At 40.9% G+C, this 22,795-nt stretch overlaps 1 protein-coding gene and 1 long non-coding RNA gene across 7 annotated transcripts in view; one reads left to right on the top strand and one right to left on the bottom strand.

The window, feature by feature from the left end:
- RPS6KA2 (ribosomal protein S6 kinase A2) overlaps positions 1-18,511 on the bottom strand; it is a 303,450-nt gene extending 284,939 nt beyond the window's left edge. For 2 of the 6 annotated variants that reach the window (XM_084513720.1, XM_084513724.1), the window contains exons 1-2: positions 17,398-17,534; positions 5,034-5,078 (exon numbers count right to left, since the gene is read on the bottom strand). Coding sequence is in view for 3 of the 6 variants with exons in the window: in XM_084513717.1 (XP_084369843.1) it covers positions 5,034-5,078; positions 8,290-8,352 (108 nt within the window). In the remaining 3 variants the exon portion in view is untranslated. Of the gene's footprint in view, positions 1-5,033; positions 5,079-8,289; positions 8,572-17,397; positions 17,535-18,371 lie in introns of those variants that run through there. The other 4 variants (XM_084513713.1, XM_084513718.1, XM_084513721.1 and 1 more) reach the window with 3 other exon arrangements.
- Positions 18,512-19,671: 1,160 nt separating this feature from the next.
- LOC311435285 lies at positions 19,672-22,795 on the top strand. Its single transcript, XR_014692026.1, has 3 exons — positions 19,672-19,756; positions 19,956-20,235; positions 20,718-22,795. It is a non-coding gene; the product is annotated as an uncharacterized lncRNA (long non-coding RNA).

Below are 22,795 nucleotides of genomic sequence, written 5' to 3'. Positions count from 1 at the left end.
AAAAAAAAAAAAAAAAAAAGCACCACAGCTCTCTAGGAGGTACCATACACATCACAGAAACAGTTTATCCTTGATTCCAGGGATTTCCAAGTGACTCGGCATTCTTGATGACACAAGGAGCTCACAGCTAACACACATTCTTGGGCAGGTAGCTGCCATTGTGGGACAGGTTCATTTTCACGAGGGAATAGTTTTCCCACAGTTTTTTTGTTTGTTTGTTTGTTTTTAATCCTTGTTCAAAATCAAGCATTCTAACTCTTTGACAACTTGCATACAGTTGTAGGATTTCTTTTCCCCATTCAGCATGACATTTGCTCAGTGATGACTACTATGGTCCAGTCTGTGAAAATTATTATAAGAGCTTTAGAATGCAAATATTGCTACATACTGAGTGCCTGTCTGATTAATTGAATCAGAGTTGAGATTGCTTTGATGTTGACTTTGGAGTAAAAAAAAAAAAATGTGGGGGAGAACCTCACGCACAAAATTTCCCTGAACTATGTGAGTTGCACCATCCCACTGCAGCAATACTTTTTGTATCATCAAGAAGAGAGGTGAGATCACTCCCACAACAAAGTCGTGATTCATTAAACACTTGAGATGACCATGGCCAGCACACATACAAGTCACACTTCAGCAGGAGTGACCATCAGCTGTAATCTGAGGCAAGGAAAATTCTGACACCAATTGTAATTACCAGCTATGTTGTTTCATAGCTAGGAACCCATCACACTTCCTCATTAGCGTCTCAGTGCATATTCACCCTGAATTCATTTTTGGTTCTCCAAGACCAAGGCTTTTGAGAAACTGGATGTGTCAGCCATCAAGGATTCTCTAGGTGTTTTAACACAGGTTGTCACTCACCGTATGTCACCAGCATCTTCACAATAGCTGCAGAAAGTACAAAGTCAGTTGTGAAATAACCCTTCACCTCCACCAGGATATTTTCTACATAACTAGATACAAAACGGAGCATAAACTGAGTTCAATATTCATCCCAGAACAAATAGCAGTTTAGCTTAAAAAAAAAATTAGACACTGCGGATGAATCCCCCAAAATATATAAAAAAAAAAAAAAAAAAAAAAAAAGTGATTTAAGATCAATTCAAAATTATTACATATCAAACCCTCCATAAAAAATAAGTCTTGGAGATCCAAAAACCCCTTCAACACAAGAGTTAAACAACTTATATTGCCTTTATAGTATATTCTTAAGGAAACAAAAATGAGAAGGAGAACAGTGCCCATTAATTTGCTTCTTAAATATGTCACTAGTGTAATTTTGTAACGATGTATGCAAGGTCATCATTTCTCAGTAATCAGATGAGGATCTGCATTTGAGCTCACTCAGTATCTACATTTAGATAAAGAATCACATGATCCCTGGAAGACTTGTATGGGTCTCTGTTTCAGATCAGCATGCAGCATAAAATCTGGACTCACAGTTAAAGTCATTCACTGACTAGCAGTCCTGGTGAACAAGTTGAAAATAAGCCATAAATGCACCCTTTCAGCAACATAAGTCAACAGCAGACCAGGACTGCATTGGAAAAAGGCATTGCCAACAGGTTGTGGGGGATGATCCTTCCCTTCTACTCAGGGCTAGTGAGACATCTTCAGTGCTGTGTCCAGTTCTGGGCTCTCCAGTCCATGAGATACTGAAGCAAGCCCAAGGTGGACCACCACAAAAGCGATAAGGAATGAGAGCATCTGAAAAAATGGGGGGGCTGAGAAAACTGGGGTTGTTTCACTATGGACATCATCATCATGGTAGCAGCACTAGAGCAATGAACATCAAGTCTTCACTGTTATGGGAGGTTTTATGCTGTCTTCAGTATGATCACAACACGTTTCTTCAGCTAAGAAATAATGCCATCACTTCTATGTGTAACTTTAATAAAATTGTTAGTGTCATTAGAGCTTGGTCTTTCATTAAGATTCAATAAATTAATCTCCCCTGTGGACAGAGGCAGAGAGCCTGCAGTGCATGCTCTCCATGAGACAACTCTGGACACCCATCTTTGCTCCCTCTGATTTTATTGTTCACACTTACATGACAGCATGCAGCGTCAGCAGAAAGTTGTGTGTGTTTTTGGAAACTCAGCCCAGGAGTTGACAGTAAATCCAGGCCCTGACATTTCCAGTTTTGCCTTGCAGATTTCATAGGGTAAAATCTAGAAGTTTTACACAGTTCTGTTTCTGGTTGGCTATCAGCACTTCTACTGCATCTCCCCTCTACTTTCCTGAAACTCCCCTACAAGCTTTCAGCTAGAGCATGCACCCTCCCCCCTCCCCCCCACCGTAAGGGTGAAGCAAGTTGAAGCAAAGTAATACTAGCTTCAAATGCAGCAATTTCAGAGTGCTATGAGCCATCTTGCACATATGCTCACTGTCTAAGAAGGATGTGACAAAGAACATTGCTGCCAACTGCAACTTCAAGGAAGAATTTAGATAGAATATAAATGCTTAACTTGGACCTAGACCAGACCACAAAGCACAGTGCCTTTAAGTATGTGTTTGTGCGTCTAATATGTGGTCAAGCTTATTATTTCCTATTTTATATTTTTATATATATATATAAATAAAATATGTTTATATATATTTAAATATTTTAATTTATATTTTTTTTTATATATATATATATATATATATATATATATATATAAAGTATATTTCTCTTTGACCAGTTTGTCAAAAAGAATCACCTTATGGAAAAACTGGATCCCACAAGTCTAAACAAAGACTTCTCCACAAGCTAGAAGTTCCCTCTCAAGGAAATTCTCATCAGCCAACTTGCTTGCCTTTGTGACAGGACAAGCAGTCCATGGTTTTAGGAGGGCCTGCTTGAGGAATACCTTGATGAGAGCAACCCTAAGTAGCCCAGGTACACAGCTCTAGAGCAGCCCTGTCACATGCTGCTCTGGAAATGAAATGTGCCTCAAACACTTGCTGTTTCCAAAAATCCCATTAATCAACTATGCCCTCCAAGACATTAAAGAACTTCTCCAACAGAAAGATCAGCCCTCAGAAGAATATGAAGTACTGTTTCTATAATTCATTTGTCATCATCTCATCTGTCTGTACCATACATTTGATAAGAGAAACAGCAGGAAGCCTACGTAGCCTAAAGCAAGCTCATGACAAACGTCCTTTGAGCAAATGTCACCTATTGCATTACATGATTTCAATTCACCCCTTAAGTCATACTTCAATGGTTTATGGAAAAACTCTTTGAGATTGGGCACAGTCAGGATATCAGTAAGAGTCACCTCAGCTGCAGTCAGTTCTCTTCAAGAGCACTACAGTAAGATACAAGCTTCATAGAAATAAAATGGGCTTACAGACTAAGCCAGACAAAGTTTGAAATAACATGACAGCAGCAGAGGAAGGGGAGAAGAAAACAAAAAGATTCTTATTATATTCTCTGTAGAACTATATAACAAAACCACACGGAGTGAAGTTCAGTGAATAGTGAGGGCACTTCTACATTTCACTCATATTTCGCTGCCAAGGATTTGTTAGTAGTCATCGTGTGCATGTTTTCTAATGCATAATTACAGCAGGTTTTTCAGTCAGGCATAAGGACCTAATTCCCATTTGAAACACAGACACAGCAATTACTGAAGTGGGAGCAGACATACAGGAGATAAACACAATTACAGATACCAAATAGCAAATTGTAGTACTTAAAGCAGTAAACATATTAAAAAGAAAAAAAAAAAAAAAAAAAAAAAGAGAGAGAGAGAGAGAGAGAGAAACCTCAGTCCTGTTTTCTCTAAGTAATCATTAAACACTTTTTTTCCAAAGTTAAAACTTAAGAATCATAAGATGCATCCCTAATGAAAATTAACTAGGTTTAAATTCATTTAGGAAATGAAGCAAAAATAATCCTCCTAAAGCTCAAGAGTCCACTACCCAGAATTTTAATCCTCAGCAATATTCTGAAAAGATAATGTGACAAGGCCAGTTACCTGCAATTAATTTCAGCCCCAAGCTTTTTGAAAATAATTTTTGTCCTTTTTAAAATGGAAAAAGTGGAGAAATTTACACTTCGAAGTTATATCTATTTCACAGAGATCAAAACTGAGACTTTATTTCACTTTCTAACATTATCAGGTTGAAACTTTTCCTTTGGCATAGTAGAAAGCAAGAAAAACTTATCCTCTACCAAAACCCAAGCATCACAAAGGTAAAATGTCAAATTCCAAGGAGTAAGAGAAGCTTGCTGGAAGTTAGGAAACAGGAGCTTAGTGTTTTTAGAAGTGGTAATTCAGGGAAACATATTTGTAATCTCCCTTCGGCCCCGGAGAGATTTTAAGTCTCCTTTACTTTTTGAAATAAGGAAGTTTCTAATAATCTTTCAAGCACCCTTTGTTTACTCTACTCAGACCTGCAGAAGTACTTTTTACTGACACCAGTGTTCAGCAGCAGCCCCTTTTATAGTCAAGTTTTGCACTTGGCTCATCATAATAATGAATATTGATTTGTTCTCACCTGCTTTGTATCTTCTTATCACATTCTATTTGGCATTTAAGATCTTTAAGACAATAATCGTTTTCCTGCAATTCTTTGTAGAGAAATAGCACAATAGTACAATGCTACAATAACGCAAATAATAAACTCATTAAAAGGTTAACTTAATCTTGTGCTAGAGGAAGTGCCAGCCTAGTAGATGAACAGGAATGAATTCAAAGCTTAATAGCATATAGAGCTGATTAAGCAGGTACAATTCACAATACAGAAGCAGTGTTATGATGATGGCTACTCTTCCTGAAGCCATTACACAATTTTCTCTGTAAGAAAGATATAGATCTAGGGAAGTTGTGTGCCCTTCATTGGAAAGCTAGTAGAAAAACAATATCTGTGAAATAAAACTCTCTAGCCTCCAGTTAGATGACTATGACTAAAAACAGGTTGTTTCTTGCATCTTCAGGGCTTGAAGCATGCAGATATGAGATAGAGACCTTTTATTTCCATGAAGGCAAAGAGATGATATAACAGTTTACTAATATATGGGAGACAAAGAGACTTACCTCTTTTACGGGTTCTTCATCCAGGGTAACATCTTCCACCACAGGCTAATGAAAAGATAAAAAAAAAAAAAAAAAATATATATATATATATATATATAATATTAAAAATATATAAATATTTTTATATTAAAAATATATAAATATTTTTATAAATATAATATATATAAAATATATAATATAATATTGCATTATTGCATAGGTACAGCTCTAAGCCAAGATTTAGTGCAAAATGTAGTCAGTTTACATTTAGTCTGTTAAATCACTCCAAATTTGTACTACCACACCAGGCATGTTATTCACACTTAACACTGACAAATTAACCTTTGAATCTAAGAGGATCTGCTTTCTCTCAGAGAGATACGTAAACTAAGATAAAACTACGTACTATTTGCTGAGTCTACACATTACTTATTCAGGTGTCAGCACCTTTAGAGGTATGTATTTACTCTATATTTACTATATTTATCTCTCTGAGAGAAAGCACATAGAACACTGATACTAAAATTACTGATGAATTATCAAAGCTGGGTTTGTCATAGAAATACACAAGAATGAATGAAGAATTAAACCAGATTATTCATTAACAAGCTAAACTGGAGAACAAGAAGAGTATTTCTTGCTGAGGAGAAGAAAGAATATATGTATGCTTGGAAAAGATTTTCCAAGCACTCAAATTCCATGTGAATATTAACATTTAACTTTTCATGCTCAGCTCAAGTCTAAGTGACAAACCCTTTAGGAAACAAGTAGAAAGATTAGAGCTTGAGAATGCATCCCCTCCTTGGGAAAACATTTCCAAGGCTGTAACTTGCTACCCCATCCATCCAGCTTGAGAGGGATCAATAACTTTGAATAAGCACAAAGAAATTCCAGAGCCAGCAAATATCAGTGTTCTTGCTTACTTGTCAGACAATTAATGACCTCCTGAGTCAACAGGTAAAAGAAACAGGACTTTGTTCCAATCTTCCCTTGCAAAACATAATACAGAATATGCCGTCAACGCATTCCTCCTTATGAAACAATTGATTTACAATAAATGTTGTCTTTAATATCTGCAAGTCATTCACCCAAGTCATGCACAGGCACTCTTAAACGCATCTATTTTAAAAGGTTTTCTGGCATCAAGAGAGGGACGAGAAGCAGGTCCATATGTATGAGACAGCGGAACTGTCTCCCTCCTTGTCTACCAACTGTGAAAAGCTTCCGTGAAAAAGAACAACTTGCAGACAGTCATGAAAACATTTTATCCCACACAGACTCAAAGCCCTTGACAGCTCCCTAGAAGGGGTTCAATCACAAATGTTTAAGCTGCAGCCAACTCATTAAAGAGTCATTGCCATAACCGATCGAAAAGATGACTGGTCTTCAAGGACAATAGCCCATGAGAGACAAAATTAATTTTTACGCACCTTAACTAGATTTGAGCAAATGATTCTTTAGGAATTCTATCCACAATATGACTTAAGAGGGTTATAAGCTCTAGCATGAATTTAATGTGCTTAAAAGATACCAATAAATTCAAGAGACCAAGTGGTGCTTTATCTGTTGTTCTTATCTAAGCCACAAAAAGTTTACTCCTGTAATTCCTTAACCATCTGTAAACTTCTTATAGCTGAAGTCTCACAAGGATTGATCATCTCAACATAGCTCATAACTACAGTATTCCTGAAAGCAGGAAACACTAAACAAAAAGCATCTGATTAACTAGCTTTGTAAAGGGTTAGTTACACTTGACAAGGAGACCCTTATAGTTTCATCCCTTTTACTGGAAGAAGGACAAAAATGCTCCCCAAGCAAGGGAGATGAAAGTGGAAAGCTGTTGTCTCAAGCAACAGTCACCGGGACTTAGTGCAGAGCTGAGAGCTCATCCTACTATCCAGGGATGTTCTTCCCAGGGGCTGATACAGATAAAGCAATCTGGGCAACAGTTGAAGTGTTTTCTGTCTAGGGCATAAAGAAAAATGCTGGAGGAACCCACACAAAGATTAGTTTTAGGATGGAGGAAGAGAACAACTTTGCACGTGGACTTTGAATGCTGTGGTTAATGGGGAGGCAGACCTGGTTTTGAAAAAGAAGAGTGCAATTTCTCTGATGTCCAGTAGAGAACTGTTCATAACAAATACAGCTATACAAGTCTCCTCACTGAGAAAGTGGCTCAACAAGGTGCCAGCTGACTACTTTAAATTGGGAAAAATATGCAATACCCAGATCTTGTCTGTTGGCACTCAGACTTCTTGCACAGCACAGATTGGAGCAAGAGGCAACACTTATTCAAGGGAGTGAACTACAGAGTGCAAATCTATCTGAGCCCCCAAACTATTTCTGAACCTAAGGATTCCACTGTATTACACACTATCGCTGTACCAGTATTACACACTATCGCTTCTACTGTACTGCTCAGGTATTTAAGCTAACACTTCATACAAAAACCTTCTCCAGAGTTCAGCAACTCAGCTTTTAAGACAAGTGCTGTACCTTCCCTGTAGCCTGGAAATTTAATTTACCTCTCCCTCCCACCCCCCAACCAAAATCCATTTCAGAGCTCTGGCCAAAGAGCTTGGGAAATCTGCAAGAGTAAATGAAACTCAGTGGTACAAGACAAACCCATCCACGCACCTCCCAAGTTTTACTGGTCTGTTTACATCACCTAGTACAGCCACATACCCTGCGCAGGAAACAGTTGACTAAGAACACATCACTTTTATTGCTCTACTAAAGAGCAACAGAAGTGCTGGAGAACTCAGTGTGCCTGTGACTGCACAAATGACGATCCCTTCCTAGACACAAGTAAGAGTCCTAAAGCACAGGTAGCAAACATGCTACAGGATAAATCATGAGCATGTGTACCACAGCAGCCAGGCAGCTATCACAGTGTTACACGACCCTGGAAGCACAGCCTGGTGCTTCGAGGGGACAGCCGAGGGTCCGAAGTTGTGCCGATGCCTAGCCAGGCGCGGGGATGCTCGGAACCCAAAACAGACACAAGGACCCCGGACTCACCCCGGCCTCAAGACAGAGGCCACGCAGGCTGCCCTTTCACCACGAACCCAAGTCCCCTCGGTTTCCCACCCCGGCACAGGCGGGCTGCTACCCTCACACCGTGCCCATCACCGCGCCTTGGGACTGCTCCGACACCCCCCGGTCCCCTCCTGGTTTGGGGCACCAAAGAGGTTTCCGAGCCGGGAGCGGAGGGGGGTGCACGATGCTCGGGGGGCTCGGAAGGGAGGGTGGGGGTCCCCGCTGCCCCCCTGCTCACCTCCGTCTCCATGGGCTCCACCTCGATGCCTTTCCATAGCTCCAGCAAGTGGGCGATCGGCATGCTGGGCGATGCCTGCCGCGAGCCGGGAAGGGAGAAAAAAAGATAAAATAAAACAGAAAAAGCCGGAGGAGAGCGCAGCAGGAGGAGAGGATGGGGACGGTGCGAGGCGGCGCCGGGACCCTCTGGCTGCTCGTAAGGAGGCTCGGAGCCCAGCCAGCCCCGGGGAGCACGGGGGAGCCCCGCTGCGCTGCGCTCCGCTCCCCGCCGGTGCCGGGGATGCCGAGGATGCTGCGGCGCTGCTATGGAGACCGAGCGCCCCCGCCCCCGGGCCGGGCCGGGCCCCCCCAGCACCGGGCGGCCCCTCCGAGGGGCGGGGGGAAATTTGGGGCCAGCCCGGGGGGGCTCTGCCCACCGCTCGGCTCACTGCCAGGGAGCGCTGCTGGCAGAAGGACACGTGAAGTTTCCCCAGCTCCGCGTTCTGGTCTTAAAACATGTAAGCCAGGAGCTAAGTGCTTGTTTTCCCTTACTACGCCGCCTGTAGTAAGCCTCTTCCTCCTCCAGCTCTCGCAGCTTATTGCAAGCTTACTACAACTGCCATGACACACCGCGCCAGCGGCAGGCACCAAGGCCCCTGCAGGTGCTCGGCCAAACCCAGGGTGAAACGGGCAGGTTACCTCCTTCTGGCAACTTAATTATCATTTCTGAAAGGCACTGGTGCTAAATAAGGCACTGTTCAAAAGAACTGTTTCAGAGCAAATAGTGTGCGAAGTACATTTCTCTTCTGTTCCACGCTCCAAAAGCCACGGTTTATTTCCATAGCAGCAGTGCTCTTCACTAAGATTTGCACAGAGGAATGGTCAAGCAGTGTTCTTTCCCGGATTCTGTTTCAACTCTCTCTGTGTTCAACAGTAAGCTGCTGAACCCAAGATACCACACAGGGTTTCGGGAGAATCAACACCTCACTGACCGCAATAGTAGGAGGCGCATCAAACAGGACCATGAAGAGAGCTGTGCATTCAGATCCTCAAGAATTGGTCTTTTAATTCTCTAATGAAATACAAATGCCTCTCCTGGCATGTGCCAACACTGAACTAACAACTTGTAACGCCAATTAAGCAGCTTCATCTGGTTTACAGATTGAACAATTTGATACCTATATTACTAGCTTTACTCACCACTTCCAAAAAAAAAGGGGGAGTGCAGTCACATCCCAGACCCATACCTGAAATCAGAAGCTGCAGCACCTGGCTGCTGCAGAGCCCCTGGCTCTCGTGCTCTGCCCATGCTTCTCCTCCAGCAGCACGTGGCAGAGGGGGACACAATTACTACCTAGAACATGACGCACAGGTGCCCCTGAACTGCCTCCTAGTGCCTAAACTGAGAGATCAGAGCCAAGATCAAGTGTAAAATGCATTCAGAGCGCAAACCATGCTTGCTTTCTAAAGCCCAGAGGCCTTCATTGATCAAATGGACACATTCCCAAAGACATACAGAGGTTGTACATGATACCGTGCCATCTTGATATTTATAGAATCACAGAATAGTTTGGGTGGGAAGGGACGTTAGAGACCACCTAGTTCCAACCCCCTGCCCCCAGACCCCATTGCACAAAGCCCCATCCAGCCTGGCCTTGAACATGGATGCCTTCCAGAGTTTAGGCATACACACCTCTGGGCAACTTCTGTGCCTCACCATGCCCATATTCAATAATTGCTTCCTTTATACCTAACCTGAATTTACCTTCTTTCAGCTTAACTTTATTACCCCTTGCCCTATCACTACAGGACATGATAAACAGACTCTCTCCAGCTGTCTTGTGGGATTCCTATAGGCACTGGAAGACCACTCTTCTCCAGGCCAAACTACCCCAATTCCCTCAGCCTGTCTTCATAGGAGAGGTGCTCCATCCCTCTGATCATTCTCATGGCCCTCCTCTGGACCAAAGCTTTGTTTTAAAAAGTTTTGTATTTAGGTCTGACTTACAAGATTACATTTTAGTCTTTGTGACACAAGGCTCAGGTGCCAGAGGCTGACAGCAGCAGTAAAGTGTCCACAGTCAATGTGGAACAGCTGAAATTGGACATGCCCAGATAATCCTAGGGGACAACAATCAAGGAAACAAGCTGGGGATCACTGACACCTGCATTCAATTTACACAACAGGTGCAAGCACATCTAATATACAACTTCCTCACAAGGGGGAGTGCAGAGGCAGGTGACCTATTCTTTGTAAACACCAGTGATAGGATCTGTGGGAATGGTGTTAAGATGAGACAGGGGAAGTTTAGGCAAGACATCAGGAAGAGGTTCTTCACTGAGAGGGTGCTCGCACACTGGAACAGGCTGCCCAGGGAAGCAGTCACTGCACCAAGCCTGTCGGAGTTTAAGAAGTTTGGACTGTGCACTTAGTCACATGGTCTAAACTTTTGGGTAGACTTGTGCGGTGCCAGGAGTTGGACCTGATAATCCTTACGGGTCCCTTCCAACTCTGGATATTCTATGATAATATTTTAAAAGTCTTTTCTAACAGATTAAATTGCATATCTCAAGATACCAATGTTTCCTTAAATATCTATCACTAAATCTTGGAGTAATATTAAAAAATTAATTTAAAAAGTATTTTCATATTTGTTTGGACAGTCTGAACATGCATGAGGTAAAAACAAAGGGAAGGCCAAGTGAAGTCTTTCTATTCCTTTAGCATTTATGTTTTTGTTTCAAGTGTGATGCATGTATCCTGGAGTAGTCTCACTGCACTCTTTCAGCACTGGAAGTTGAATTGGACCTAAATCAAGTATTCAAGTTTATGAAACTAACTGAAAAATGTATTTCATATTCCACCCCTTACCACACCTGAAAAGAAAAAAAAATATATATGTCTTCAGTTAAAAAACTCAGATAATGCAATTTTCACTCATTTCTTTCTGTTTTACTGCCTTTATGAACCACAGTAACCCCACTGAAGTCTATGACATATTTTTTTACTAGAAATTCTGCAAGAACCAAGCCTCCTTCACTAACAAGGATACCATTTTTCTTCTTGATGATATAAGTATTGCTCTAGGATCTTTATTCATAAGGAAAAAGCATCTTTGCACATTCACAGCCTCAAATTCCTAAATATTTGGCAAATTAAGTTCATAATAGGAATGGGTATATTTGATCTACTTAAGAATCTGAAACAAAGGTTAATCATGTAGCACTAGAAATAATCATGTCAATGCAAAGCAATCAGTAACATTTACAGTAACACCTAATGGACAGCCAGGACTGCTATTCTTTTAGATGAATAGAGTAGCAGAAAAAAATCATGCTCCCCTCCCCAGATCTCTGGGGTCTACTTATTGGTAGTAGACTTATTGGGTCAAAAAAGGGATGGAATTTTACAAAATCAGGAACAGTCCTCTTCCAAAAATATCACCTATGGGTTGGGATAAACAAATAGGAGGGGATGGCATAGGTGGAATATCACAGAGGCAGAATATGTGAGAGGGAGGAGATGAAAGTCCAAAGCAATTTGTCTCCAAGGACACACAATAAATCTGGTCAGAGCAAGAAGTCATTGCTAGAAATAGTTATGTTTTTTTATTATTATTATTATTTTTATTTTAACCTACACACACACACACCCCAGAGAAGTTAGTTAACCACAGTCAGTTTAGTAGCAGAAGTAATAGTTGCAGATATGCTAACTAGGTCAAGAATTGCACAAAGATTACTTAACTTGTTTCAAGAGTATAAAAGCATTTTTATCTTCTGTGTAACAGAGCACTGGACTACTTATATGGTGGTTTTAATCTATTTTTACCTGTCTCCTGAGTACTAGCTAATGGCTACTGCCAGATGCAGAGTGGGGGATTAGATACATCAATATCCTGCGGTGTTATGGTAACTCCTACATGGGCAGGAGATGCACAAATGCAGAAGAAAATTTCTGCAGTGTTATCTACAAATTGTATCAAGACACTTGACACTTAGAATTTATACCTTCACTGCTTTCAGAAGATGACAAGTACTATTTCCCATTTGAAACACAGAAGGGAAGACATGCAGGCAAAGCATTACTTTCTGTTGGTAGCTTAACATCTTTTCTAGGCTCTTAAAACCACACACATGCACGACTCCTCTTCACTCAAAGCTTGAACTATACAGCCTGGCTAGAAGTGTTATCCGAACATACAGTATGGCTGGAACGTACTAGTAAAGCCAGTGGAAATCCTCCCTGCTTCAAAGGATTCCCAAGTCCTGCTCCACAATCAAATACCTATTCCTGCTTGCCACAGCATGAACATCACCTATTATTAGGCAGGCCACACTGACACCAGCAGCATCTGCCCAACTTTTCAAAATGTTTTCTGTCAGCCCTCTGGCCAAGCCAAGCCTCCTTTGCTGCACACAGCTTTCTACAGCAAAGCTGATACTCACCCAGTCTGTTTCGTGCCATGCCAGCAAAGCTTCAGCTCCAGGTTTAGCACCTCCCAGGTGTGCAACAGGCACAGGGAACATTTGTTTAGAGGAAGGATTACTGTGAGTGCTAGCACTGAGAAGAGGTCAGTTCTCCCAAGTGTCAATACCACTAGACACTAGTCATTTATTTTATTTTTTTTTTGGTGGGGGCTGAGAAGCAATAACAGCAGCAACAAAAACCCATGCCAGACTGCTAGAGACAAAGAAAAAAAAAATAAAAAAAGAAACAAACAAACAAACAACAACAAAAAAACACTCCCTTCCCTTATCCACTTCAGCTGTTTCACTAGAGAACATCCAGCCATTTAAGTGCACCTCGTGCCATTTTGGCTGCCTAAAGGCTCCAAGACAGCCTTGAATGCTCAACTTTGAGATGCTCAAACATAGACAATTACTGTAATCTCTCAAGCAGATAGATTGCATACTGAAACACGTGCTGAAGTTTCCCCAAAGGATACCTAGCAGTTAAGAAGGGAGCCACACAGGAGCACAGCATTAGCAATATCTCCTGCAGATTACTTAAGATTCTTGAGGAATGAAAATAAGATTTTATTTTGTCCTTTACAATGACTCCTGCCACATACAGCAACCAAGAAGGATGAACACCCCCCTTTCAGGAAAAATTCTGCCCTGCGGCACATACACAGAGACTTCAAGCAAGAAGCCAACTTATTCTGCAGAATATTTTTACCTATGGGTTACACACATGTATTGTCCTCTCCAAAACACAAGCACAGATTTGAGAGCAGCACAGGAAGACTAAGGTGCACTTGAACACTTTGAAATATATCAGTTGACAGTAAATGACTGACATGAACTGGAGGAACAGAACACAGAAGTTCATCAGAACATCTTCTGGTGGAGACCCATCAGTAAAGGATCTGTCATGCTGCAGTCACTGCACAGTTGCCTAAAGCAATGCATACAGAGACCACACATGAGCAGAACCACAACAGCAAGTGGAGATGTCCGAGCACATCACAGTAGACCAGCACAACCCAGTGCCCATAACTTGCGGGCAGGGGTATAGTAAGGAAGACCATAGCCCTGTATTATCTATCTGTACAATCTGGGAAGCAAATGGATGAAACTTGCTGTGTGTGACCAGTTTCCTATACTCTATGCAACTCACCTCTGCTCATATCCAGTTAGGCCAGTATTAGGGGGATGAAATCTAGCAGTGGATGGATAGATGTCAAATGCCAGAAGTAAGCTGGTAAAAGTAGGGCAGTTTAAAAACTACACAGGAACCATGCATCACTATGATGGATGAGTGTCTGTTGCCTATGCCCTTTTTATGAGACTGATATAAAAACAAAATGATTCTTCCTGATTGAAAGCAGGCAAACAAACAAGATCCCCCACACTACTTTTTTTTTCCCTGAGAGCAGATGTTGAAATGCTTTGAACTCATTACTAAAACATGATGACTACAGTTTCTCAGCAGAAGGTGTCTTGATTCAGTGCTACAACATTAACTGCTTCAGGTTCAGCATTTGAATGTTCACCATCACTTGTGTGGAACATACAGAGGAGCACACAACACTTACACATTGCTAAGTGAGCAAGGTACAGGGGAAAACATTGCTTACTCCAATGTAAGGGGTGTCCCTCATGCTATTTAATTGTGAATTACAGACCTGACATTACTGAGAAACCCATAGCAAACTGGTGGCAGATAAGGCATTCAACAAAGTAGCAGATATCTGTTCCCTGCAAAGCTCAGAGCTAAACATATGCAAACTAATATGGTATTCACTGTCTCTCCTGAAATATGAAGTGCTAAACACCTGTGAGAAGGCCTGCTTGATTGGTGCCCTTTACAGCACTCTGGCTTGACCACGTGTACTAAATGAGGAGGTCTAAACTAAACAGCAAAATCAATGCTTAGAGAGCAACAGTGGTAATCAAGCGTCTTCAGTTTAAAGGGTGACAGATTGGTATTACCAACAAACAAGCTCCTGTGAAGCACCACTGGCTTAGGTTAGGTGCAGTGCAAGGACTGGCCTCAGTCTGGGTGCCTCTGAGTTTGAGAGCCAACACAGAAACCAGAACAGCACAAAGCAGCATCACATGGGATCTGCCAAGGCCAGTCTCCGCTGCCCACTCTACTTGAGTGCCACTTACACTAAGCCAAGTGGTAACTGTTTTCTCCAAGGTCAATTAGGAGATCTGCGTCGTGCTAGCTCTGATGGGCCCACAGGGTAGGAAAGCCAGGGCTTATTTGCTGCCAGTTTACCCAACAGCCAGAGATTGTTGGCCTCCTTGCTCAAAGAGAAGCAAATCACTGGCAAAGCTGAGCTGCCAAGCACAGGGCAGTCTTTTCAGCTGCCTCCTATGCCTAATATGAGATTAAGGGACTCCTGTGGCAGAGATGCTGACTTCTGGAAGCTTTCAGTCAAGTGATCTCTTACACAGAAAGCCCACAAGCAAGCTCCTAGGAGATTCCCCATTGAAGCAGTACTTCTTGTCACATTGAAAAAACACCAGTTAAACAAGTGGCTGTATTGGCAGTAGAGAAAATTTTCCTTCTTTAAGAGCTTACAGTAGGTTTTGTGACTTGATGCTTTCAGGTCATGAGTACAGAACAGACCATTTTCCCCCAAATAGGTTGCATAAATCCTCAAGGAGGAGCTCAAAGTGCAGTAGGGTAAAGACTTGAGGGGCACACACAGTCACTATCGCAGCAGTGACACCTTAGCTGATCAAATGGGCTCCAGCCAGCAATACATGGACCCTTTCAGAAGGGGACTGTAGGACAGCTCCAGCATTGTTCTCATGACAGAATGCTCAGGAACTAGGATTTTCCATGCAAACTTTCACAGTTTCCCATTCCCCAAAAATATTCAGCGCCAACCCCCTCCCAAAAAGCCACCTGGAGATGACGTCTAAAACCTAGCATTATAGAAAGAAAACTGGGTAAGCAGCCCAGGAGACACTAAGATAGCAGAGAAAGTTAAAAAATGAAAAAAAAAAAAATATATATATATATATATATATATATATGCCTGGGCATATATGTAGAGAAATATCTGGAGACTTGCTAGCAGTACTTCTCAGAAATAAAAGCCAACAAGGGTAATGTTTATGTAACACAATAGATTACATACAAGTCATAGAAATCCAAAGTAATTTCCCCAATAACTCTGACACAGATGTTTTAGGTAAATGAGGACAGGAATCCCAGCTCTGGGCACACTTGCATTTAGAGTGTTTTAAAAGACTGAAGAAGAGATGCACTCCACTTAAACAGCATCAAGATAAAATAACCATAGATTAAAGCCTTTACAAAAGGAAAATTCAACTTCAACACCAAGGAAAGCAGCAAAGCACGAGGCAAAGAACATTATATATGATGCTAAGTGACACTTAAATAGAACACGCTATATTCACCAGTTGCCCACTTCTCCTTCAGTGTGCCTATCCAGGCAGATAAAACAAATTCCCTCTGCGTTTAACGGAAGCATGAGCTTCTCAGCAGCTGCAGAGATATTTGTAGGAGCAACAAAGTAACAAAAAAACAGGCATTGTGAATATTTGTGTGGAGGCCTCCTGGCTTCAGCAAAGCTCAGGACACCACTCAAGTTACTTCAAGACCTGCTCACATTGCTCAGCTCTCAGGCAGTAAATCGTGAGCTCACCCACACAGAAGAAGAGTAAATGCAGCAGTGATGGGAATCATTGTGGCTGGCTGGGGCTGTACAAATTCCCCTATGAGGGATCTAATCTACAGGCAAGAAACTAATAGTCTGCTCAAAATAAACAGAACCAGCCCGCCAATATTACAGAAGCTTTGCTGCATCAAGTGTCCTTAGCTCTGAAGGGGGACTGCTATCTCTCAAACAGAAGCAACAAAGAATGAAGAAAGCATAGAAATAAAATAAATATGAAATCAAGGATTTCTTGCCAAAAAAAAAAAAAAAAAAGTATGATTAGTATGATTTCTATGCCTTCAACCAGCTCACACTTTCATCTTTTTGAAGATGACCTTAGCCTGAAAACGAGAACATATCTAATAGAATTATCCCATCCCTTGCAGTACTGAATGTAGCTTCTACCAGTTTTCATAAACATTGCAGGTGCTAAGCATCTGATTCTGGCAGAGTAAAAAAATTACTCGGAACAGCTATTTTTGAGTGAATTTCTTCAGTGTTTTCAAGTTTAAACATGCAAAACACAGTAACGGGTTGTTGTTTTGTTTGTTTTTGTTTTTGTGTTTTTTTTTTTTTTTTCTTTAAAATGTGTCATGCTATATATTTTGATTGCTTTTCTTAGTTAATGCCTCTATTCCTAGTGAACACCACCAGTTATTTTTCCAGGCATGAGTGTAAGATCACTGAGGTACAGCCTTCAATACTTGAACTCAATAAATGAAGTAATTTACAGAGGATAAGTGAAAGTTTTTTTTTAGACTGTAGTCCAACCTGCATCTATTAACTGCACAATTCCAGGAAGATTTCCCCCCTCATCACTGCAGTTGCTGTTCACAAAGGTGGCAGTAGGAGGAGATTGCTAGGGACAGCAAGCTACAGCCCAGAGCTATATCCTGTCATGCTGCAAAAGCAAATGGAAAAGCCAGGCTTCTTCCCCTACCTCAAAAGCAGTAAGGAAATAAGGTTGTTCAAAGCCAGTTTCTCACCTTCACAGGTCACAGCTCAGCAGTACAAAGTCTCCAGAAGCCAATGGTGGTACACATCCACATGTACCTCACAGAAAAGGTTGCAGCCCCATACAGCAGCAGTACAAACTACAAAAGAAGACCCAATCAGTGGAGTGCTCAGTCTGCACTAATTTACAGCTCCTTGTTAGCACAGTGAGGGCCACCTGGGTGAGGACCACCTGCCATCAGGCCTCCACCTGATTCTGGGTTCTAGTGGGGAAGGCAAGTATTAAGTCTTTAGTACTAAGAGTGTTTTCTAGGGGTTTCTGGGCTGGAGTTTTCCAGAATAAAAGTTTCCTGGGATGGCTGAAGTAGTTGCTTCTTTGCTGCATCAGCAGCACTTTACTTCTTATGGAGCTATTTGCCATTGGTTAGCTACAGGTCCTGGAGCAAAAAATTTTAGTAATAGTGACTTATAGTAATGTTAGTCCTATTGCTAACAGTGGTTATTGAAAGAAAGAGGATGTAATAGAAAAAAATCACATCTAGCAAAACAATCTGAGTTATTGATTTCCTATGTTTTCCTTTGTATTTTGCTATCTGATGATGCCAAGATCTGGTAGAATTCGTAAGCTTCAGTTCCAAGTTCTTCACCTACAGAAAACACACTAGCAAAAACTTGGAAAAGATTTGAGCACTTGAATTACTGAAGCCACTGAACTGAATGAAAACACTAAAAATTTGTGTTGGTCTTGTAAATTTCTTGTTCCAATTTTGTCTGTTTTCTTAATTCTAAATAAAATTAAGTTTACAGTAGAATTTTATATTTGACTTATGTTTGTTGTCCCCTTCTAAATTATGATTTCTTTGCTCTGCTTCAAGAAACATTATATCACTAGCTTGCTTTTGTATTTCTCAAAAAAAAAAAAAAAAAAAAAGTAATTTGAGAACTACAGCATGAAAAGCAAGAGCCTGACAAATTGCTGTACGAATAGCAATCAATAAAAACTTACTCGTATTGGAAAAGAAACCCAGTTGTTCTACAAGAATAGAATAACTTATTATCTTATGTAATTTTTAAGTCAGCCTTCAAGAAAATGTCAATGTCTTATGCACAGGAGAGCAAGTGGACCTGACTATCATCTGACCAAAGGCTTAACAAAATGAGACAATGTTGTGGTTTAACCCAGCTGGCAGCCATTCACTCACCCTCCACCCTCCCTCTCTGGGATGGGGGAGAGAAATGGGAAAGTGAAGCCTGTGGGTTGAGATAAAGACAGTTTATTAAGACAGGAAAATAATAATAACAACAATAAAAATAATGATAATAGTACTACTACTAATAATGTGTACAAACAAGTGATGTACAATGCAATTGCTCACCACCCGCTGACCGATGCCCAGCCTATCCCTGAGCAGACGGCCCCCCACCCCAGCTAGCTGCCCCTATCTATTGTTCAGCATGATGTCAGATGGTATGGAATACCCCTTTGGCTAGTTTGTGTCAGCTGCTCTGGGTCTGTCCCTTCCCAGCTCTTGCTGCACCCAGCCTGCCCGTTGGCAGGACAGAGTGAGAAGCTGAAATGTCCTTGGCTTGGTGTAAGCACTGCTCTGCAACAATTAAAACATCAGCCTGTTATCAGCACTGTTCTCATCCTAAGCCAAAACATAACACTCTACCAGCTACTATTTAGAAAATTAACTCTGTCCTAACTGAAATCAGGACAGACAAGAATTAGACTGGTGAGGACTTAAGACTGTTTGTAGCACTTCTATAGCAGCACTCAACCAGGGAATGGAGGGTGACAGCAATCAAAGCCAAACCAAACATCTTAGCTTTGACTGTGCAAATGAAGGACGATTTTCTTTGCAAAGAACAGAATTCTGCAAGAGCAGTTATGCTTCTGGATTTCAAAACAAAGCTCCCTTATCCTTATCAGAGCCGCTCAAACAGACACATGGAGTATATTGCAGGCTCTGAGATGCTCTTACCCACTAGACCTGCAATTTGCTTTTCAAGGCTTGGCAAGCTCATATAAAACCAAGGTAACTGCAGAAAGAATAAGAACAAAAGGTTTAAATTTAACTGGATTGCAGTTTCATTCAGTCCTTGAACAGCTGGTAGAAGTCCCTCACAGTGTTTCCATCTATCTTCCATAAACAGTAAAACAGTGCAAGGAATAATTCCTCTCTCCTTCCCCAACATAATTTAATGTACCCACACCCATGTTCATTCTCTCACAGGTGTAGTGTATCCCCATGTGAGTTTCATTACACTCAGATGTGTCTTCAGCGTTTAACTCCCTAATCAAACTAACATCTAATTAACAAAATGGTTGCCTTCAGCTGATTTTTGAGTTTAAGGCTGGGAATTAACCCTACAGGTCCAGCCATTCAGGTTGGAAACCAGGAGACATTTCTTCTCAGAAAGAGCAGTCAGGCGCTAGAACGGGTTGCCCGGGGAGGTGGTGGAGTCACTGTCCCTGGTGCTTAGGGACATAGTGGGTGACATTGGTGGTAGGGGGATGGTGGGACCAGGTGATCTTGGAGGTCATTTCCAACCATAATAATTCTATAGTTTTTATGGTTCTTTTCAGCTAACCTGGACCATCTATAAGAACGTCACTGGTAAGAACTTCAGGGCCTTCATAATGCTGTCAGGAGCCTTGTGCTCCTCACCCTAGGAAGTCCAAGTTCCCCACAGTGCCTGTCCCCTTGACGTTCTCCAGCAGCAGGCTGCACTCACCCATTTGCACCCAGCTTTTGACCTGAGTGAGCTCCTACTTCCACCTCTTCAAGCTCTGAACGTTGATGTGGCATTTTCAAGGGACATCAGATGAATCTGCTTTTACCTTCTGATTCCCAGGTGGCTGCCAGGTGTGGACTGTCTGGTACCTCCTGTAACAAGTTCACGTTCATAAGCCAACAGAACCTATGAAATGTTTCAATAAGAGATGTGTTCATATATAAGTAAGATGCTCAGTCTCTTCCATCCTTAAAAAAAAAAAAAAAAAAAAAAAAGGCACTTTCAAATTTCCTGGAGGTGTTGAGCTCAATGAAGGGGAACTGGGTTCTAACTTATTTGCAATGCAGAACGATATTCCTCATAAAATTAAAAAAGTAATAACAGTAATAAAAAACCACAGGAGGACAGAAAAGATAATGTATAATAAAATAATTATAGAATAATGAGTCTCCAGATTGGCTGACACATACCTATTATTGTATCTACAGTAGGTAGGAGCTTACTCCTACCATTTTTTTTTTTTTTTTTTTTTTTTACTCATACCTCATTTTACGAATGTCTTCTAGAAAAAGAGGTGCATTGCAGAAATTACCTTTCCTTTTCACAACTGCAGATCTGCTGTCAACTTTTTGCCCTGGAGATACTTTAACCCACACTTCCTACTCTCCACACCCAACAGTGTCTTTAATTATTTGAGTGGAGGAACACCTTGGTCTTCTTGAAAAAGCTGCTGAACCTTTCATAAAACAACTAAAAGTTCTCTGAGAAGTAGGAAAGAGGCAATTAATATTCCATGTCCTGAACATTCAGCAGATGGATGGGAGTCCCAAGACCCAAAAAGTCAATGTTGTGCAAAGGGAAACAGTGATACTAATAGTTGAAACAACCCAAACCAGATGGGTCTGCCAGGCCAGGATTCCCAGGAGCATAAGAAAATGCAGATCCTCTGGAGCAAAAAAGGGAGCTAAAAGAAGGATCCCTACACCCTGAGTATTTCATCCCCTGAGCTAAACCAAAATGTTGTCCTGTAGGGAAATTCTTATTTGTGCTGCCTTTTTACATATCATTTCTTTGCATTCATCTTTACAAAGCTATTTTTATCTTCCCAAACCATCAGGATCTCATGCTTTATTTAGCATTAATTGAAATATTTTTCCACCTTTATGCATCGCGTGTATTGCTCTATCTCACAGATCCTCAGACTGTGACAGACCAAAGCTGTCCTAATTTCAGTCTTTGATTAACTTTCCTAAGTAGTCTTTAGACAGTAATGTGTCTCTGCGGTAAAAGTATGATTAGTTTATTTTAGCCTTTAAAATGAATTTTAAATCCAGGTAACGTCATGGGATCAGAGCGTCTTGCACCTAAATGGTTGTACAACATTTAGGTTAGCTGCACGGACAATGAGCAAGAATTCCTGCCAAGTACAGAAGGACCCTTAAATCCACAGTTCAACCACAAACAAGTGAATTTGCTATGAGATCAGTGTCAATGTTCTTAGGTCTTGGAACAGTTTTATATAAGCACAAACTTTCTTTGAATTTTCCTAGTAGCTCTAAGGCACAATAAAGGAAAATTATGCTTAGAATTCCTCAAAAGATTTTAAATTTAACAATTTGTCAGAAGACTATACAAACAGAACTTGAAACTGAAGGAAAAATTTCCTCTGTCAGGTAATTTAACATTTTCAGTGTCAGCCACATATACAGCGAGGAAAATGCAGTAAGTTTTAACAACTTGCTTGATTTCATATTTATATATATTTGCACATATTTATGGGCAGCGTTATATCCAGCATTATTTTTAATTATTTAAGTAGAATTTTTATGACAGTTTGAACCCCCTGCCTGATTTACAACTATATGTCATCCATATTGAACTGAAATACTGTGATAATTTGTTATTAAAATAAGAGATATCGGGGAACCACTCAGCCACAGATATGAATGTGTAATAGAATTATTGGTCCACATAAGAGAAAATGTAGCATTTAGCTACAGATTCATATTGTCTTGAAGACCTTTTCTGATAATTAAGTTTTGGCTTGAAAAGAACAAAATGCTATTAGTGCAATGAGAAGTTCATGCTTTATTTCTTTCCTGTTGGAAGAATATTCTGCACCAACCACTGAAAAGGTAGAAAGCTGTGTGTATTTGCTCAGGGGCTTCAAGATATTATTTTTGCTGAAATAATGACCAGACCTCATGGATAATCTCCTAAATATGAAGGTCTCACGTTGAATACAAGTGACCTCGGGGGCCACCTGTGCAGCCCGGACCATCTGAGTTTTACCTCTCACTTTTAAGAGCAGATGAAGAGAAATCAAAGCTCTCTAACAAGTTAGACTTGTGCAGTGAGCAAAGAATTGTAGCTTTGCATCTGAACAAAACTGGTTAATAACTTTTGAGTGTTTCAGCAGCTCGTGTACTTCTATGAAACTTTGCAATGCTTAATATTCAGATATGTGTTCTTTGGCGTCTTGATTAATGAAGTCGGTATGCATGTGGTTATCTAAGTACCTAAGTATCTCTATTTTTAACACCATAATGATGGCTGACCTATGTGTTGTCTACTGTGAATAAAGTTCCATTTGTTTTTAGCTACTTTAGTTGTGAATATAAATTTCAGCTTGTAAACTGTTCTTAAAACCTAGCTTTACCTTATAATTTGCTGTTTTTCAAATGCTTCTAC

Source organism: Aythya ferina, assembly GCF_964211825.1.
Source record: "Aythya ferina genome assembly, chromosome: 3".
Lineage (NCBI taxonomy): Eukaryota > Metazoa > Chordata > Aves > Anseriformes > Anatidae > Aythya > Aythya ferina.
This window is presented reverse-complemented; position numbering and strand designations above follow the sequence as displayed.